This window comes from Cavia porcellus, unplaced genomic scaffold (genome assembly GCF_034190915.1).
Source record: "Cavia porcellus strain 051 isolate PalLab524CR breed Dunkin Hartley unplaced genomic scaffold, mCavPor4.1 scaffold_17, whole genome shotgun sequence".
Taxonomy (NCBI): Eukaryota; Metazoa; Chordata; class Mammalia; order Rodentia; family Caviidae; genus Cavia; species Cavia porcellus.
In genome coordinates this window covers 11,607,652-11,625,784 of record NW_026947500.1, presented here as the reverse complement: position 1 = coordinate 11,625,784, position 18,133 = coordinate 11,607,652, and the positions used below count along the sequence as shown (strand labels likewise).

At 35.3% G+C, this 18,133-nt stretch overlaps 1 protein-coding gene and 1 non-coding gene across 3 annotated transcripts in view; one reads left to right on the top strand and one right to left on the bottom strand.

The window, feature by feature from the left end:
- Positions 1 to 18,133, top strand: part of Gnb4 (G protein subunit beta 4) — a 48,834-nt gene that overhangs the window by 21,007 nt on the left and 9,694 nt on the right. For both annotated transcript variants that reach the window (XM_063227218.1, XM_003467545.5), the window contains exons 3-6: positions 11,264 to 11,302; positions 12,452 to 12,558; positions 15,286 to 15,349; positions 17,561 to 17,723. In XM_063227218.1, coding sequence (XP_063083288.1) covers positions 11,264 to 11,302; positions 12,452 to 12,558; positions 15,286 to 15,349; positions 17,561 to 17,723 — 373 coding nt within the window. The remainder of the gene's footprint in view (positions 1 to 11,263; positions 11,303 to 12,451; positions 12,559 to 15,285; positions 15,350 to 17,560; positions 17,724 to 18,133) is intronic.
- On the bottom strand, positions 1,677 to 1,777 carry LOC111756119 (small nucleolar RNA SNORA66). The gene has a single exon (XR_002790609.1). It is a non-coding gene; the product is annotated as a small nucleolar RNA SNORA66 (small nucleolar RNA).

Genomic DNA, 18,133 nt, shown 5'->3' with positions numbered 1-18,133 from the left:
GATATTGTACAGGTCTGAACAAAGTTGTCGAAACAAAGGAGAGATTTCTTTGCTTGAGATTTCAGAGAAGACTTGACAAGCTAATTTCTGCATTAGAGGTTACAGTTGAGTATCCTTTATCTGAAATGCTTGGGGCCAGAAGTCTTTCAGATTTTTTTAAAATTCTGGAATATTTGCATACACATAAAGAGATCTATAGGACTTGGGGCTCAGGTCTAAAAATGATGTTTTTGTTTCTTATGCATATAGCCTGAAGGTGATTTTACATGTCTTTAGTGGGCTTGCATTTTGCTTGTAACCTGTTACCTGAAGTCAGGTATAGAATTTTCCACTTACAGTATGATGATGATAGCAGTGCTCAAAATGTTTCAGGTTGGAGTTTACAGATTTTGGATTTTCAGAGTAGAGATGCTTAGTCTTTACTGCCACCACCAGAATGGATTGTCTGCCGTTTCTGTTTTGTGCCACTTACTCCAGATGCTGAGCAAAAGCAGCTGATGCTTGGCCAAATGTATGTCCCATGCCCATCTCATTTAATCCTCATAGCAACCAGGTGAAGCAGATAGTGTTGCTTCATTTTATAGTTGAGGAAATCAGTGAGATTAAATAACTTTTCAAGGTAACACTAGTGTTAAGCAGGTTTCAGAGCAGGTATGTTTTGAATGTTTTGACTCCAGGGCCTGTGCTTTGTCACTGAAGATGCACCGTTTCCCAGGCTATCTCACACCCCTCCCTGCAGCTGTATCAGCACAAGTGCCATTCCTGAACCATGTATGGTGCTCAGGAATGTTACTATTCCTGAACCGTGTATCATGCTTTCTTACTTCACTGGCTTTTGTCAGATTGTTTCCTTTGCCTGGAATTATATTGCCTATGTTTTGCTGTTTGGAATCCTGTCTGTTGAATCCTACTTCTCCTTTAAAAGCTTTATAAGAGTCCTCCTGTTGGATTCATTCTCTTTTCTTTATTGAAAGGCAGAATGGCATAGTGCAGCGTGTATGAACTCCTTTTTATTACTTTGTGATCATAGGCACGTTTCTTAACTTTCCTCGTGCAAGAATGCCAGTGCCCACTTTATAGGTTTATGCAGAGGAGTAAACACATAAAGGACTTAGACTAATACAAACCAGTGGCAGTTCGTTACTTGTGTGACATTTTAGACTTCTGTGACAGGGATAACCATAGCCTGCCTTGTATTTTTTAGCTCCTTGTACACATTCACCCTTGTGATTTATAATTACTTGTACTTGCATAGGAAATGATGTCTTAATCATTTCCCAAGTTCAGTGTCATGGGCACAGGTGTTCACTGAATCATATCCCATGATTTCAAGTGACTTTGTGTGTGTAAAACACCATGTACTTGTCTCCTTGGTTTAATCACGTCACACTGTACTTAACGTCCATTCTCCTTTTTTTTTTCCTTCCCCTCCTCTCCAAAAATATAATCTTAATATATTTTTTCTCAACTATAAGGTAAATACATGACTTAATAGAATGTGTGCTATTTAATGTAATAAATGACTCATTATAAACTCAGTACAAATGAAAGGACACATTTAGTTTTCTTTTTTTAGGTGCTCATATAAGTATTTTTATTTCATTGAAAAATTTAAATATGAAAAGTCAAAAAGCAACTCTTTTCTTTAGTATCAATATAAAATGCCACATTTGTTACACTATACTAAGATGTACCTCAGTAGCCAGCACAGTTACTATAGCAAAGCTGGTTGATTTAGCTTCTGCCACTTCATGCAGAGCTAAAATTCTGTTTTCTTTTATGATTGTTACTTCTTTGATTTAGAACAAGAAATATATCAACTTTTTTTTCTTTTATTTTGCGCAAATGTTAATATCAGGTCTTACATTTTTCGTTGTAGTAGACAATATAGACTTCTTTTACATGCAGTTTTACAATGAACATTAGTGCTCATGAGAATAAATTCTCATTTGAATAATGTACACTAGCAAGTGATTGCTGCTAAGCTACAGGAAGCATTTGTATATTCCAACACAATGTTTTAATTTTTGGTACTGATTTTTACTGTAGCTCAAAAATTTTCATTTATAGTTTTAAAGTTGTATTATTAATCTAATGTGAGCTGTATGATGGCAGAGCATTTTTATTTGTCCAGTGCTGAGAGTGGTCCCACATGCATCACGTTCAACTGAATTTTTACTGAAGACTGAAGACTGAATCAAGAAAGATGGCCTAGGGGCTGGGAATTTAGCTCAGCGGCATAAGCGCCTGCCTTGCAAGCAGGCAGTCGTGAGTTCGATCCCTGGTACCGATAAAAACGAAAAAGACAAAAAAAAGAAAGATGGCCTATTTGAGACTGGCCTAGGCTACTAAGTGAGCCCAAGTCCAGCCTGAACTGCATAGCGAGACCGTATCTCAAAAAGACAAAAAGAAAGATGATCTAAACAATGATCATTTTGAGGAAGTTTGAAATCAGAGAATCATTTGTTTTTGGTTTTTGGTTTTTGGTTTTTTTGCCTTTTTTTTTTTAGAATTATAGTCTTCAATTCCACAATTTTTAGAACATGGCTCAGGCCATCACTGTCATTTCTTGAAATTCTTTAACCTCTAACTTTGAAGATGGAGCAAAAAAAGAAAGAAATTCTTTAACCTCTATGAAAGTGAGCTAAATTATTCCTTACCAAGTGAAGTCTCTAAATCTGTAATTTGTGTGAGAATCATATTTTTGTACAACTACCTGTGAATACCTTACATAGAAATGGTCTAAATGTTTATAAATAGGTTCAAAGAACAGCCAGAAATGTCGTACCTTCCATATATTCTTTGCTAGCAATATTTTATTCAACAAGTATTGTGTGACATCTTTTTGCCTCAGAATGTACTAAGAACTGTAGGCAAAAAACAAAGTTAAAAACACTACACTAACCTTTATTTCAGAGTGAAGATTAAGTCTAGCTTTTCTCTAAATTCTCTTGAGTTTGTTATTAACTGGTAAACTTGGTTTAAAAATTTTTTTTAGGTCTGAGTGTAGAGTTCAGTGAGTACACTACACCTGAGTTCAGTCCTCAACATTAAATAAAAAAATACTTTGCAGCTTATTAAATGCATGTTCTGCCTCTTTATTTTGTTATACTGTTTCACCATCTTTCCTTCAGTTCATATGAAAATTTAAGGTCCTTTTGAAAGACTCTTGTTTAGGCATAAACACCTGCTTGTGTGTAGGGAGTTTGTTATAATATAAAAATAGAGATTCCAGGGGCTGAGGATTTAGCTCAGCAGCATAAGCACCTGCCTTGCAAGTGGGTGGTCGTGAGTTTGATCCCCAGTACCAATAAAAAAAAAAAATAGAGATTCCAGAGTAAATTATTGCCTATTCCATTAAAAAAAGTATTTTCCCAAACTTTAGTAGAGAAAAGAGCATTCATCTCCCAAGGAAGTAGACTAGTGTAAAACACAAGTTGTATGCAGGGACTGATAAATTAAATTAGACAGGAAAGCAGTAATAACTTGTTGATTGTCTTTTTAAAATATTGTTTTTCGATGTCTGGGGATGTAACTCAGGATTAGAGTAGGTGCTTAACATATGCAAGGCCCTGGATTCTGTCTTCAGGACCAAAAAAAAAAAAAAAATGTCTTGAGATAATTGTTTGTATATTGAATCTAAAATGTTTTCTTTCTAGTGGCAGTAATTGCAGTTGTGTGTATGCAGTATTATTTTATAAGGTTTTTTTTTTTAAAGAAGTACTTTGTGTTTCTTTAAGTACTGGAATTGAACCCAGAGCCTTCGGGTTGATAAGGTAGTGTTCTACCATTGAGTATTACCTCCAGCCTTTATATTTAATTTTGAGATAAAGGTTCACTGTGTTGTCCAGGCTGGCTTTGAACTTGTGATCCTCCTGCTTTAGCTGCCCAAGTGGCTGTGATTACAAGTGTACACCACTGAGCCTGGCTTCATTTAGTATTTTTGAAATGATCTGGAGTATATTAAAGTACACGTAGCCTTTTTATCCCCTTAACTTTTAGGTGCCACAACAAATAGAAGGGAATTTAAAACTCTTAATTTCTGCTAAAACTTAGTTATAAATATAACTGAGTACTATATAGATTTATTAAATCAGTTAGATAATTTAAACTAGAGGATATATCTTTTTTAAAATCTTGTAATTATAAACCAAAACTATATTGGTACAATAGTACAAGATTTGAGATTCCATAAATAAGACTTGGCTGTGGTCCATTGATTTCTCAGCAAGGGCAAAGAATAGATTTTTTTCAATACAGTGAAAGAAATGATGATCACATCTAAAGAAGACATAGTTTAAAAAATAGAGGAACATGGCAAAATGATTGAAATCTTGAATGAACAATATAAGAAAGAAATAATGCACGAAAGATTCAAAGAGATATCCAGGAAATGAAAAATTCCATTGAAAACTGGAAAAACAACCTCAATGAATGTGAAGATAGACCTTCATTCAGATCTTGAAGACAAGATTGCAGCTAGGGAACAAGAAAGGAAAGATCTTTTAAAAATAACAGTGAATCAGGAATTAACAATTCAACAGTTGCAAGATGGTACAAAGAAAAACAATATAAGATTAATAGGTGTAAAGGGAAAATAAAGTAACAACACTAATGATACAAAAACACTATTTACATAAGTAATAGCTGAAAATTTTCCAAACATAGGAGAGCAAACTGACACACAGATAAGTGAAGCATATAGAACTCCAGTTAGCCATAACCAAAATAAATCTATACCCAGGTGTATAATAATCAACATCCCAGAAATTCAGCATAAGAACAGAATATTAAAAGCTGTTAGAGAAAAGAAACAAATCACCTATAAAGAAAAGCTCATCAGAATCACAGGAGACGTCTCAGCACAAACAATGAAATCAACACAAGCATGGAGTGAAGTATTTCAAATCCTAAAGGAAAACAAATTTTGACCCAGATTGATGTACCCTGCAAAACTATCCTTCAAAACTGACAGAGAAATAAGATACTTCCATGATAAAGAACAGCTGAAGAACTTCAGGACCACCAAGCTATCCCTGCAAAGAATACTGAAAGATATTCTAGATAGACATAAAAATAAGTACAACTTGAAGAACACCACCATCAGGGGAAAAAAAAAACCACTAAGCAAGGCAAACAGAGTGGAAAGGTAAAAAACCAACAGCAAAAAGATAACATGACAAAAATAAGCCAATATATGCCACTTATAACCATTAATGTAAATGGCCCAATGTACCAATTAAAAGACAGAGACTGGCAGAATGGATCAAGAAACAACATCCAATCATATGCTATGTACAAGAAACCTATCTAACCCAAAAGGAAATTCAGGAACTGAAAGTCAGAGGATGGAAAACAATACTTCATGCAACAGAACCCCACCACCACCAAAAAAGGCAAGAGTAGCTATTGTGTTTGCAGACAACATGAACTTCAAACCAAAAGTGATCAAAAGAGATAAAGAAGGTCACTACATACTAGTTAGGGGAAAACTTGAAGAGGAGGAGATAACGATCTTAAATATATATTCACTAATTATGGGAGCACCAAGCTATACAAAGCAAATATTAATAGAAGTGAAAAAATGAAATAATAATAATTATAACAGGAGACTTTGACACACCATTGACACAAAGAGGTAGATCAACAAGACAGAAAATCAGCAAAGAAAAGAACTGAGTCAAAACTTGTGAAGAAATGGATTTAATAGATGTGTACAGAGTGTCCTACCCAACAACAAAATATATATTCTTTTCAGCTTCATATGGGACATTCTCTAAAATAGATCATATAATAGCCCATAAAACATGCTTAAATTCCAAAGAATTGAAATTATCCCATGCATACTATCTGATCATAGTGCTATAAAACTGGAAATTAATGACACTGCACAATCTCTGTAAACACATGGAAATTAAATAATATACTCCTGAACAATCAGCAAATCACAGAAGAAATTAATAAACAGCATCTACAAGCAAATTAAAATAGACAACAGATCTGTGGCATGCAATGAAAACAGTCCTCAGAGGGAAATTTATTGCAGTGAACTCCCACATCAGGAAAACAGAATGAACACAAATAACCTGATATTACGCCTCAAAAATCTAGAAAAAGAAGAGCAAGTTAAGCCCAAAGCCAAAAGAAGGGAGGAAATTATAAACATCAGAGAAGAAACCAACACAATAGAGACTTAAGAAAACAATACAAAGACTTAATGAATCAAAGAGTTGGTTCTTTGAAAGGATAAATAAAATTGATAAGCCACTGGCCACTCTTATTTTAAAAAGGAAATAAAAAAACTCATATTCAAGCAATAAGGAATGAAAAGGGTGAAGTCACTACAGACTCTATGAAAATACAAAAGATCATCAGTACCTGCTTTGAAAACCTTTATTCTCATAGGTTTGATAACACAGAAGAAATGGACAGATTCCTAGAAACATACAAATTACCAAAGCTGAATCAAGAAGATGTAAAACTGCTGAATAACCCAATTTCAGTTAATGAAATTGAAAATGTAATTAGAATTTTACCAACAAAGTAAGGCCACGTCCTAATGGATACACAGCTGAATTCTACAAGAAATTGAAGGAAGATTTAATGCCAACATTCCTCAAAGCCTTCAATGTAATTGAAAGGAAAGCAGTTCTCCCTAGCTCATTCCTGGAAGCAAGTATTGCCCTAAAACCAAAACCAGAGAAACACACAACCAAAAAAGAGAACTGTAAGCCAATCTTCCAAATGAACATACATGCAAAAAATTCTCAACAGAATCCTGGCAAATAGAACATCAGTCATCAGAAGATTATACAACACAACCAAGTGGGATTCATCCCAGAAATGCAAGGATGGTTCAACACATTCAAATCAATAAGCATATTACATCATATCAGTAGAGCCAAAGATAAGAATCACATGATCATTTCAATAGATGTAGCAAAAGCGTTTGATAAAGCTCAATACTCATTCATGATAACACTACAGAAAGGAAAATCAGAATAGATGGTCTCTACCTCAATCTGATAAAAGCCATCTATGACAGACAATAGCTAACATTATACTAAATGGTCAAAAACTGAAAGCTTTCACTCCAAAATCAGCAACAAGACAAAGCTGTCCACTATCACTACTCCTATTCAATATAGTACTGGAAATATTAGCCAGAGCAGTTAGATGAAAGAGAATGGGAATAAAGATAAGAAAGAAAGTTAAATTATCATCATTTGCAGTGTCATGATACTCTACATAGAAGACCCCTAAAACTCCATTGAAAGACTTCTACGTGTAATAGCAAAAATTCAGTAATGTAGGTAGATGCAAAGTTATCATTCAAAAATCAATAGTATTCCTTTACACAAACAGCAAACTCACTGAGAAACAAATAAGAGAAACATCACCCTTTACAATAGCATCCAAAAAAAATAAAATACTTAGGAATCAATCTAACAAAGAAAGTAAAAGATCTATTCAATGAAAATTATAGTACTCTGAAAAAAGAAATTGAAGAGGATTCCAGAAAATGGAAAGATAGATAGGAAGAACATTGTGAAAGTGGCCATTCTCCCAAAATCGTTACACAGATTTAATGAAATTCCATTCAAAACACCACTAGCATTACCTCACAGATTTAAAAAAAATCATTCCTAAAATTCATCTGGAACCAGAAGAGACCTAAGATAGCAAAGGCAGTTCTAGGCAACAAAGGCAAGGCAGGAGGCATCACAGTCCCTGACTTGAAGTTATACTACAAAGCTACTGTGATAAAAACAGACTTGAAAATTAGTGGAATAGATTAGAAGATACAACCACAGCTACAAACACACTCAGACACCTTATCTTTGACAAAGGGGCCAAACATGTTCACTGGAAGAAAGATAGCCTCTTTAACAAGTGGTGCTGGAAAAACTGGCTTCCCATATGCCGAAAACTAAAACTAGATCAATGCTTATCATCATGCGCTAAAGTCATAAAAGATAAAAGATCAAAATATTAAAACAGAGACACTAAATCTGCTGGGACACAAAGTAAGTAGAAATCTTGAAGACATAGGGGTTTGCAGATAATTCATGAACAAAATCATACTGCACAGGAAGTACTTACCAAAATCAGTAACTGGGATCTTGTCTCACTAAAAAGTTTTTACATGTCAAACGAAATCTCCAACAGAGTAAAAACAAAAAACCATGAATTGAGAAAAAAATGTGAGTCAACTGTCCCTCAGAGGACTTCTGTTTAAAACAGAGAACTTTAAATCAGACCCCCAAAATTCAGAGACCTAATCCAAAAATGGGCATCTGCGATGAATACACACTTCTCAGATGAAGAAATACAGATGGCAAATAAAGACATGAAAAAAGGTTCAACATCATTGGTCAGTAGAGAAATGCAAATTAAAACCACACTGAGATTCCATCTCCAGAAAGAATGGCCAGGATCAAGAAAGCCACCAATTACAAGTGCTGGAGAGGCTGTGGAGAAAAAGGAACTCTTCTGCACTGTTGGTGGGAGTGTAGACTGGTGCATTCACTGTGGAAATCAGTGTGTAGGTTCCTCAAAAGGCTGGGATTAGAAGTCCCATTTGACCCAGCTATTTCACTTCTGGGCACATTCCCAGAAGAACTGAAAATATCATACCACAGTGATATATGTGCATTCATATTTATAGCAACGCAATTTGTAATAGCCAAATTGGAAGCAACCTAAATGCCCATCAACTGAAGAATGGAGAAAAAAGATGTATTTTTATGCAATGGAGTACTACTCAGCTATAAAGAAGGACCACACTGAGGCTTTTATAGGTAAATGGTTATGATTTGACATACTCATAAGTGAAATAAATCAAACTCTCCTGTAAATACCATGTTACCTCCCTAGAGTAAGAAACTGAAAGAGTAAATAAGATACAAAGTCTTCAGTAAATATTGTGAAGGGTAAGAAACTACTCAAAGGGGAAAAAATAACTCAGGGAAAAGGAGAAAAGGAAGGGAAAAGAAAAAAATACAGATTTGTATATATACACTTAAGATAACTAACATGATTGTGCTACTAATTCTATTAGTTCTTAGAACAAAACAGTTAACCATAAGATTAGATCAGTTTTGTATGAGTATATGTGATAATTTGAGTAAGACTTTTGAAGATACCTATGCAAAACAACAAAATTTGTTAGGTACCTTCCACCTTGTTTTGAAAACCTACATTGTTAATGTTTGGGCTGTTATAATTATTTATTTGACTCGTGTTTCTTGTTTTTTCTTATTTTTTTTGTTTCTTTGTTTTTACCTCTTACGACAGAAAAGATAGATGTACATGTATAGGCTTATATATGCCTAGAACTTCACCTAAAGAGTTTATAAAAATTGATTTTATTATATGTGATGGTATGAACAGCTGCCTTGAAGAAAATGAGACATCATGGTAGCCTTTATTGATTTCCTGTCATTTTATTTTGAAGTCCAATAATGTTCTTATTCTTGGTATTGATTGGTTTTAGTCTGTTTTTAGTTATTGGATTTCAGTATGTATGAAGATATGAACAGCTATTTTGAAGAAAATGATATATTATGGTAGCCACTGTTGATTTCCTGTTGTCTTATTCTGAAATCCTGTTTTACTTGCATATTTTTGCTCAAATCTGCTTTGTTGGTTTTTTTTTTTTTTTTTTTTGGTCTTTTTCGCTTTTATCGGTACCAGGGATTGAACTCACGACTGCCTGCTTGGAAAGCAAGGGCTTATGCCGCTGAGCTAAATCCCCAGCCCAAATCTGCTTTGTTCTGTTTTGGTTTGCTTGCTTTGTTTTGTTTTATTCTCTTTAAAATAAAAAACGGCAAAGGACATTATCAGGAGAAAAAAGCAGCTGAAAGAATGGGATAAAATGTTATACAGGTCTAGTATCAAAAATATATATAAACAACTTCTGCAACTCCACAATAAAAAGGCAACCCAATTTAAATTTTGACAAAACTTTGAATAGACACTTCTCTGAAATAGATATGTAATATCTATAAATGTATAAAATCTATATAGCAATAAATGCATGTAAAGATGCTTAACACCATTAATCATTAGAGAAATAAAAATAAAAGCCACAATGAGATAACCATTTCACACCTGCTAAGATGGCCATAATTTTTTAAAATGGACAATAAAAATTGCTGATGAAGAAATTGAGAAACCGAGGCCCTAATGCATTGTTGGCAGGCATGGGAAATTGTAGCTGCTGTAAAAAGGTTTGACAGTAACTGTGTCACCCTCTGTGGTAATTCCTGCCTTTGGTAATACCCAAAGAATTAAAAACATAAGTATACTTTCAAACTTAAATTTGAATGTTCATATCATCACTATTTGTAATCACCAAAAAATGGAAACCTATGCCCACCACTTTGGATTAATAGTCACAAATATGATGTATATTTAGAGTGATATGATATATATATATATCACAAATATGATATATATTTAGAGTGATATTTAGAGTGATATGATATATATATAATAGGGTATATATAATAGGGTCACAAATTATGATAAGCACATATCTTGAAATACTCCAGTCATGAAAGGAATGAGGTACTAGTTAATGCTGTATAGCATGGCTAACCCTTGAACAGAATGCTAAATGAAAGAGGCAGATACATAGGCTGCATAAGGTAAGATTTCATTTTCATGAAATGTTCAAGAATAGGCAGATCCACGGAAAAAGAAAAAAATTAGTCCTTGCTTTGCAATGGTGGGAAAGGGAATCAGGAAGAAAGGTTTTATTGGCAGATGACAGGAGTATTTTAGAATTGGTGGTGATGGTGGTTGTGAATATGCTAAGAATCACTGAATTATATACCTTAAAATCATTAAAGTGTGGGGCTGGGGATTTAGCTCAGCAGCATAAGCGCCTGCCTTGCAAGCAGGCAGTCTTGAGTTTGATCCCCGGTACCGATAAAAAGGAAAAAGACAAAAAAAAAATCATTAAAGTGTTTAAGTTATATGAGTTTTATTTCCAAAAAATTGTACAGTCAGGCATGATGGCACATGACTATCATTTTAGCACTTAGGAGGCTAAGGCAGGAGGATCCCAGCAACTTTAAAGCCAAACTGGACTGCATAGTGAATTCAAGGCCATACACAGTAAAACTGTCTCAAAAAACCAAAACTTGAGAATTAAATATGTACAGTGAAAAGTTTATTTTCAAATCCATAATTTCCATTATCATTTTAATCATATCGAGAGGTTTCCACATGTAATAATCCTCTTTCTTTATTTCAGGATGCAAGGAAAGCATGTAATGATGCCACACTTGTTCAGGTAAAGTTTTTTCCCAATTCATTTTAATAATTCACATGAAATAAATTGACATTGATACAGATGAGATCTCTATCTAAATACCTTGTAATTAAAAAAACATTTCATAATTTGTGAAGCACTGTACAGTACATGTTTTTACAGTGTTAAGCCAGGCACAGGGACACATGTTTGTGGTCCCAGCACTCCGGGCTGAGACAGGTTCACAGCAAATTCAAGGCCAGCCTGGGCTAAAGAGTGTGTTCAGGGACAGCCTAAATTACATAGTGAGACCCCCTCTCTCTCTTTCTCTCTCTCTCTCTGTCTCTGTCTCTCTCTCTCTCTCATAGCACACTCTTAAAGTAGCCTATGAGGGAAAAAAGCTATAAAAATGTGTGAATTCATCTAGTTTATGCTTGTTTTAAGTAGTCTTTATTCCTTTTAGTATATCACAATTAGTGTTTTTTACTGGAAACTCTTAGGACGGTTTGGTTAGTTTAAAACTGATCACTTCTATTAAGGAAATATTTTATATTTTGCTATTTACATACACATGAAGCTGACTTTCTTATACACAAAATGTATAGGTGTTCTTTGATCATCTACCACCAGATTTTTGTTTGTAGTTTTTTTCTTAATTGACACATAATTGTACATCTTTATAGGTACAGTGTAATTTTATGTCTCATGTAAAGATAAAATCAGGGTAATTAGCTTTTCCTTGTCCTTAAACATTTATAATTTATTTTTGTTGAGAAGCTTTGAACTTCTGCCCTCTAATTCTTTTATAAAATACAATAGGTTATTGTAAACCGTGGTCACCACACTGTGCATTGGAAGTATGCATCCTATGTAACAGTATCATGGTACCCATTACCCAGTCTCTCTGTATTCTCTCTACCCTTGCTATCCTCTAGTATGGTTTTTAAAGAGGCATATTTACTCTTTTTAATTAATAGTCTGACAAAATATTCTTATCTATGAAGCATTTAGGATTACTTTAATTATAGATTTTCGTGCAAAATATTTTGATCCCACAATTCTGTGGGGGTTATATATTATCTTTAGGGACTGTAAATCTTATGTCTTTTTTATCTACCAGTTGTATCTAGTTGAAATAATCTCATGAACTATATCTGAAGTAAAGAATAATATTTTTGTTGCCTTCCAAAGATCACATCGAATATGGACTCTGTGGGCCGAATACAGATGCGAACGAGGCGTACACTAAGGGGACACCTTGCCAAAATCTATGCTATGCACTGGGGATATGACTCCAGGTTAGTGTCTGTGGCTTTCAAACTTTCAGCAGAATTACTTTTCCTTAAGAATCATTATTTGTCTTTCTCCTTATTTAAAAACAAGCTATATTAGGACATGTTTGTAGAAAATGCACCCACTGTGAACATTTTGCTTTCCCTAAGAATACTGGAACTCTTTGTTTGAAGGAAGGAGTATCTGTGTATCAAACTGCTCCTTAGAAGTTTAAATTTTTTCTTTTGTGATGTCTCACAAGAAAAAAAAAAAAGTTTAAATTTTTTTTACTAATAAAATCCATTACCAAATGATCTGAAAAGCAGTTAGAAAAGGATTTCATTTCTTTGCAATGGGGTACTATACTTTGTTTGGCAATAGACCAGCAGCAGTTGAAATATGCATATTAATTTTGACATTTCAATTAATATACAGATAGTTGCTGAACATCCTCTGTGTGCTACTTAGTGAATATTGCTATTTCTTTCCTCAATTCACAAAGGCTGGATTATATGAGACAAGGTGATTTTCATCGCACACATCCTTTACTCCCCAGCCCAGCTGGTAAATGCAGGTGCTGGACTGTGTGATACCAGCATGCTAAGTACACATGCGCACACCCGGCTCCTAGCTGCTAGAAGCTTAGACAGTCTGGCCACCGCTGTTCACTGTGTCCTGAGGGCTGCAGTGCAGCCTGAGGTTTTCCCCGTGTGTTTGGCAGTTTATGATTTATGCATTCAGGTCTGCTTGCTGCCACAGGGGCTGTTATGCTCCTTTATCTTACTGAGTAATGTCCGTAATGTCCGTAATATCCAGGCCAAAAAAAAAAAAATCAGTTTTCAGCACTACTGGAGAAAAAAAATAGTTGCACATGTATTGTCTGCTTCCAGGAGGTACTTAAGATTTTAAATAGAGGAAGCCTGTCTTACTTTAATGCTGTCGATAACATAGACAAGATTCTTGAATATATGAATATAGAGCACTACCTTTTAGAAGAAGATAGATAAAATTATATAGTTGGCATAAAGTTGGGCAAAGTTACATTTTTCTAAAAATTTTTTTACTTTTAAAGATAGTAAAATACAACGAAGCAAGACAGAACAAAGCCAATCAAGACAATGCAGCAAAATTGGTACAGAGCTTCAGAGCAGGATACCAGGAAAACAATTATAGCTACCATAGTATATCTTGTTATCTTCACAATAGTTGTTCGTTCAATCAGGTATAGCAAAAGTAAAACACAATAAAACCAATCAAAACAGAATATTGAATAAAGCAAAACAATCAGAACAAGGCAAAACAGTGAAAACAGTATTGGAATTTCAAAAACAAGGTAGAAGGAAATCCCCATATTTACTGTAGTACATATGGTCCTGTGGAGAGATGCTCAGACTGCTGGCCGCAGGCCTGCATAATCAACCAAACAATACAAGCATTCAGTCACTTTATGTATCTTGGTTGCTATCAACTCAGCCTGTCCTCCTAACCAGTGAGTTTCTGGGGGGACAAGGTGGGGTAGGCTTGCACTGCTTACCAGGAAGGCTGGACCATTGATTTCTTGGTTAGTCCCCCAAGATCTGGCATGGTGGATTCTCAAGAGGCACTGGCTTTTCTGTTTTCCTTTTCTGAAAATTTTTTAAGATAAAGATAATTTGTCTTGGGGCCATGGATACAGCTCAATCGTGCAGTGCCTGCCTGGCAAGCAGAAGGATCTGAGTTCAATTCCTGGAACTCATGCGGGGGAAAAATTTGTCTTATTGATACAGCAAATCCAGTCACTTGAAACAATGTTAGTCCTTTGCTTTGCTGTCATAAAATTTTCTCAAAAACAAAAGAATCACCCACAAACCAGTCTCACATTATCTGATTATCCATTCCTTACTATAATCCCATATGCTGATAAAGCCAGTTGAATTTTGAAACACTGTCCTTAGAGTCTATCCCTTATTCCACCACCAGCTTTTCTTTTTGTAAAAACAAGCAAAGTCTAGGACACTAAGAACTTATGTAGTTATTTATCTTTAGGAAAGGGAACTGAGTGGCTAGGGAGCAGCATAACAAGGTGATTTTTTTCAGGTAGATTCTTACGTATCTTTTCTCACAAACTTTGCACAAGGGAAGGACTCTTATTCTGGACCCCCACTGTTATTCCTCTTCTCATTGTGGTACCTCCTCTTATAACACGGACTTCTCTCTCCTGACCCCTCCAAGTACATTTTTCAAGATGCAGTTTTTAATTAATTTAACTCAACTATGCATTCTTCTTTTACTGTCCTACATAGTCTTTGGTAATTTTCACTTGATTTATTACAAAGATCCTTGAATATCTCATCTCTACTAGATGGAAGAGGCCTTGTGGGCAAGGGCTGTGTCTAGTATACCTTTCACACAGCAGCTAAAGGTACTCGTTGCTTAGATTAAAAGGAAGTATGGGTTTCATTAAATGTAGGTAGATTTTTATACTAAACAAATAAGCTAAGATCTACCAAAGCCTTCAGTAATAACTGCAGTGTTACCATTGTGGAGAAATGGAATCATAACCAAAGACGTGTTTGGTGAATTGTTAAGTTTATAATTTATGCTCAAAATTTATACTGTGCTGTATACATTTTTTTAAAAATAGGAAGAACATTTTTAGTTAGTAACAACTTTCTCTTCAAAAAACTTTTTTTCTGAACTGTCATGAATGTAATAGATAACTAAAACTTTTTCTTGTAAGCTTTATCAAATTATTTTTGTCTTCGTTCCTCTAGGCTACTAGTCAGTGCTTCTCAAGATGGAAAATTAATTATTTGGGATAGCTATACAACAAATAAGGTAGAATTTTTAATTGTTCTTTTAAATCTTATATTTGGTTTGCTGTCAGCCAGTTCTGTGTTTTATTCTTGCTTCAAACTTTAATTGCTTCTGAGATAAACATATTCCATTTTACTTTCATCTAAAGCCTCTCTTTAGGTTGTTTACCTTTAATATTTAACCCATTTTATTCCCAGGGATGAACTATATTAACATTGTTCAATGTGATTTACTTTCATATTTGAATTCTAAATGTACCATTTTTATTCATAAGTGACTTTTTAAAAATTCCTATTTCCTGGTATAAAATGACCCTGATTTTTATTTCTGATTGTGGGTGAGCTGGATGATTAACATGAAGTAGTTCCTGACCCCCCAGGCACTGATTTGTGTTTTTGGACCACTTAGGAGATATGATGTAGGTGAGGTACAGCTCGTTTAGGCTGTCTGGTAGTGGAAGACTGGATTCTCTTAAGAGTACATTCATTGTGAGGAGTTCCTGATTTAAAGTTGTTGAGTGATAATAAAAAAAAGTTTGAATACTTTCACAAAGCACATAGTTTTATGCTCTGTGTATACCTAGCACTATTTTTATTAAACATTGTGAAAATTATTTTAAAAAATAATAACTTCAGCCTGGTATGTTTTTATTTTCTCTCGTACTGTGCTGGAAATCAAAGCAGGGACCTTGGATGTGCTGGGGAAGAGCTCTACTGCTCAGCTGTCCCATTAGGAGTGATTTGTTTGTTTGTTTGTTTTGTTGAAATTGGGTCTTGCTATATAGTTCAGGCTGGCCTTGTGTAGCCCAGACTGATCTTGAACTCACAACGTCCCTCCTGCCTCAGCCTCCTGATTGTTGGGATTATAGGCGTATGCCACCACGCCCAGCTTCTGACTGAAATCTTGAAGCTATCTAAGACAATAACAGTTTTTTCTGTATTAATTGGCACTAAGCATGCTTCTTTGAACTCCATTTTCCTAAAATGAAACCAACCACATTTACTTTAAAAAATGATGTTCTTGGTGGAGAGAGCAGTAGCATTTATGCAGTGTGTTGCTGTCCTCCACAGACTGCCTAGCTGTCAGTCTTTTTGTGCAACCTGCAGGTGACAGGGTTGTATAACAAGGCACCAGACAGGTGTGACTGAAGCAGTGCAAAGCTCTCAGCGTTGTTTGAATGTGATTCTAGAATCCCTGTTACTAGAAGAATGCTAGTGTCTTCTCTTAGTGAAACCCTAACCATTTGAATGTACTCTATTTGTTCATTATTTCTCTTTTTAATTTTCAAAATTATGCTAGAGGAAATCTTTGGAGCACGACTGTAAAAAGAATTTTATTAAAATCTGTTAATTCTTTATATTTTTAAATTTTTTTTGGTTTTTTGAGACAGGGTCTTGCTGTATAATCCAGGCTGGTCTTGAACTTGTGACAGTCCTCCTGACTCAGCCTTCCAAGAGCTAGGATTGCAGGTGTGCACTACCATGCCTGGCCCACATCTTTAATATTTTATTGTTAATTTTTCAAATGACTGTATTAGCATTTGTCTTATTTTTCTCATTGCTGAGAGAAAATATTAGACATTCAAGTTGAAGGAGGAAAGGTTTTAGAGGCTTCAGTCCATAGTTGGCTGTCTCCAAGGCAGGGTGGCACATGGCTGAAGAGAATCAGTTCATGCCAGGCAGAAGGCAGCAAGGTACCAAAGCAGCAGCCAGTGCCAAGCGGCAGCCCTCTGTGTGTCCCTTGTATCTGCTCCAGGCTGCCCAGCCTTAGGCCTGACAGGACTCAGCCAGCGTGGGCAGCCTTCATCCCGGCATCACATCCCCCATCCCAGCCCTGTACCTGTGATCCAGCCACCTCTGGAAAGCCGCATCTATGACCCCATGACACTTTGGGGGGACATCTAGGCACAAACCGTGACAGCACTGAAGCATCCTTGTATCACTGCTTCTGTTAAAGAAATCATTTCCAAAAGAATACTTCTTCAAGTGATTTGGCAGTACAGAAAATAGCAGTAGGCATTTTTTTGTGCATTTGTGTTTTGACTTTCATTGTTCACTTTCTCAAGCCTGTATATTTTTCATTTGATGTATTTTTCTTAGATGTACTTAGTTTTTAGCAGTATTTATTATAGATTTGAAAAAATAAATGTTTAGGAGAAGAATTTAAAAAATAAATAGTTGACTGTTTCTGTAAATTTTCCTAACCTCTTTGTGGGTTGTGCTCATTTCACAGATGCATGCTATTCCTTTGAGGTCCTCCTGGGTGATGACCTGTGCTTATGCCCCTTCTGGGAACTACGTTGCTTGTGGAGGCTTGGACAACATCTGCTCCATATACAATTTAAAAACCAGAGAGGGGAATGTGAGAGTGAGCCGAGAGTTGCCTGGTCACACAGGTGAGCCGCAGAAGACACTGTTCTTTCCTGCTGAACCTTACTTTAGCCCAGGAATGTGCTGAGTGAAGGATTTGTGTTTAATTGTGCTCAGTTGGCTAAAGGATGAGTGGTACTAAGGAAGCAGAAATTACCATAAGTTAGGAAAACAATAAATTCTAAAAGTTGACCATCATTTTAATATTATAATATCATTTGGAGCTGGGAATTGAATGCAGCACCTTGTGCATGCTAAGCACATACTATACCGTGGAACTACATTTGCAGCCCCATAATATTATTTTTCTTTCAAAAATAGCTGTGCTATATATGTATATATATATGAAAATTCCAGACATAATCCCAACACTGGGAAGACTGAGGCAGGAGCACTGGCATGAATTTGAGGCCAGCCTGAACTACATAGTGAGACC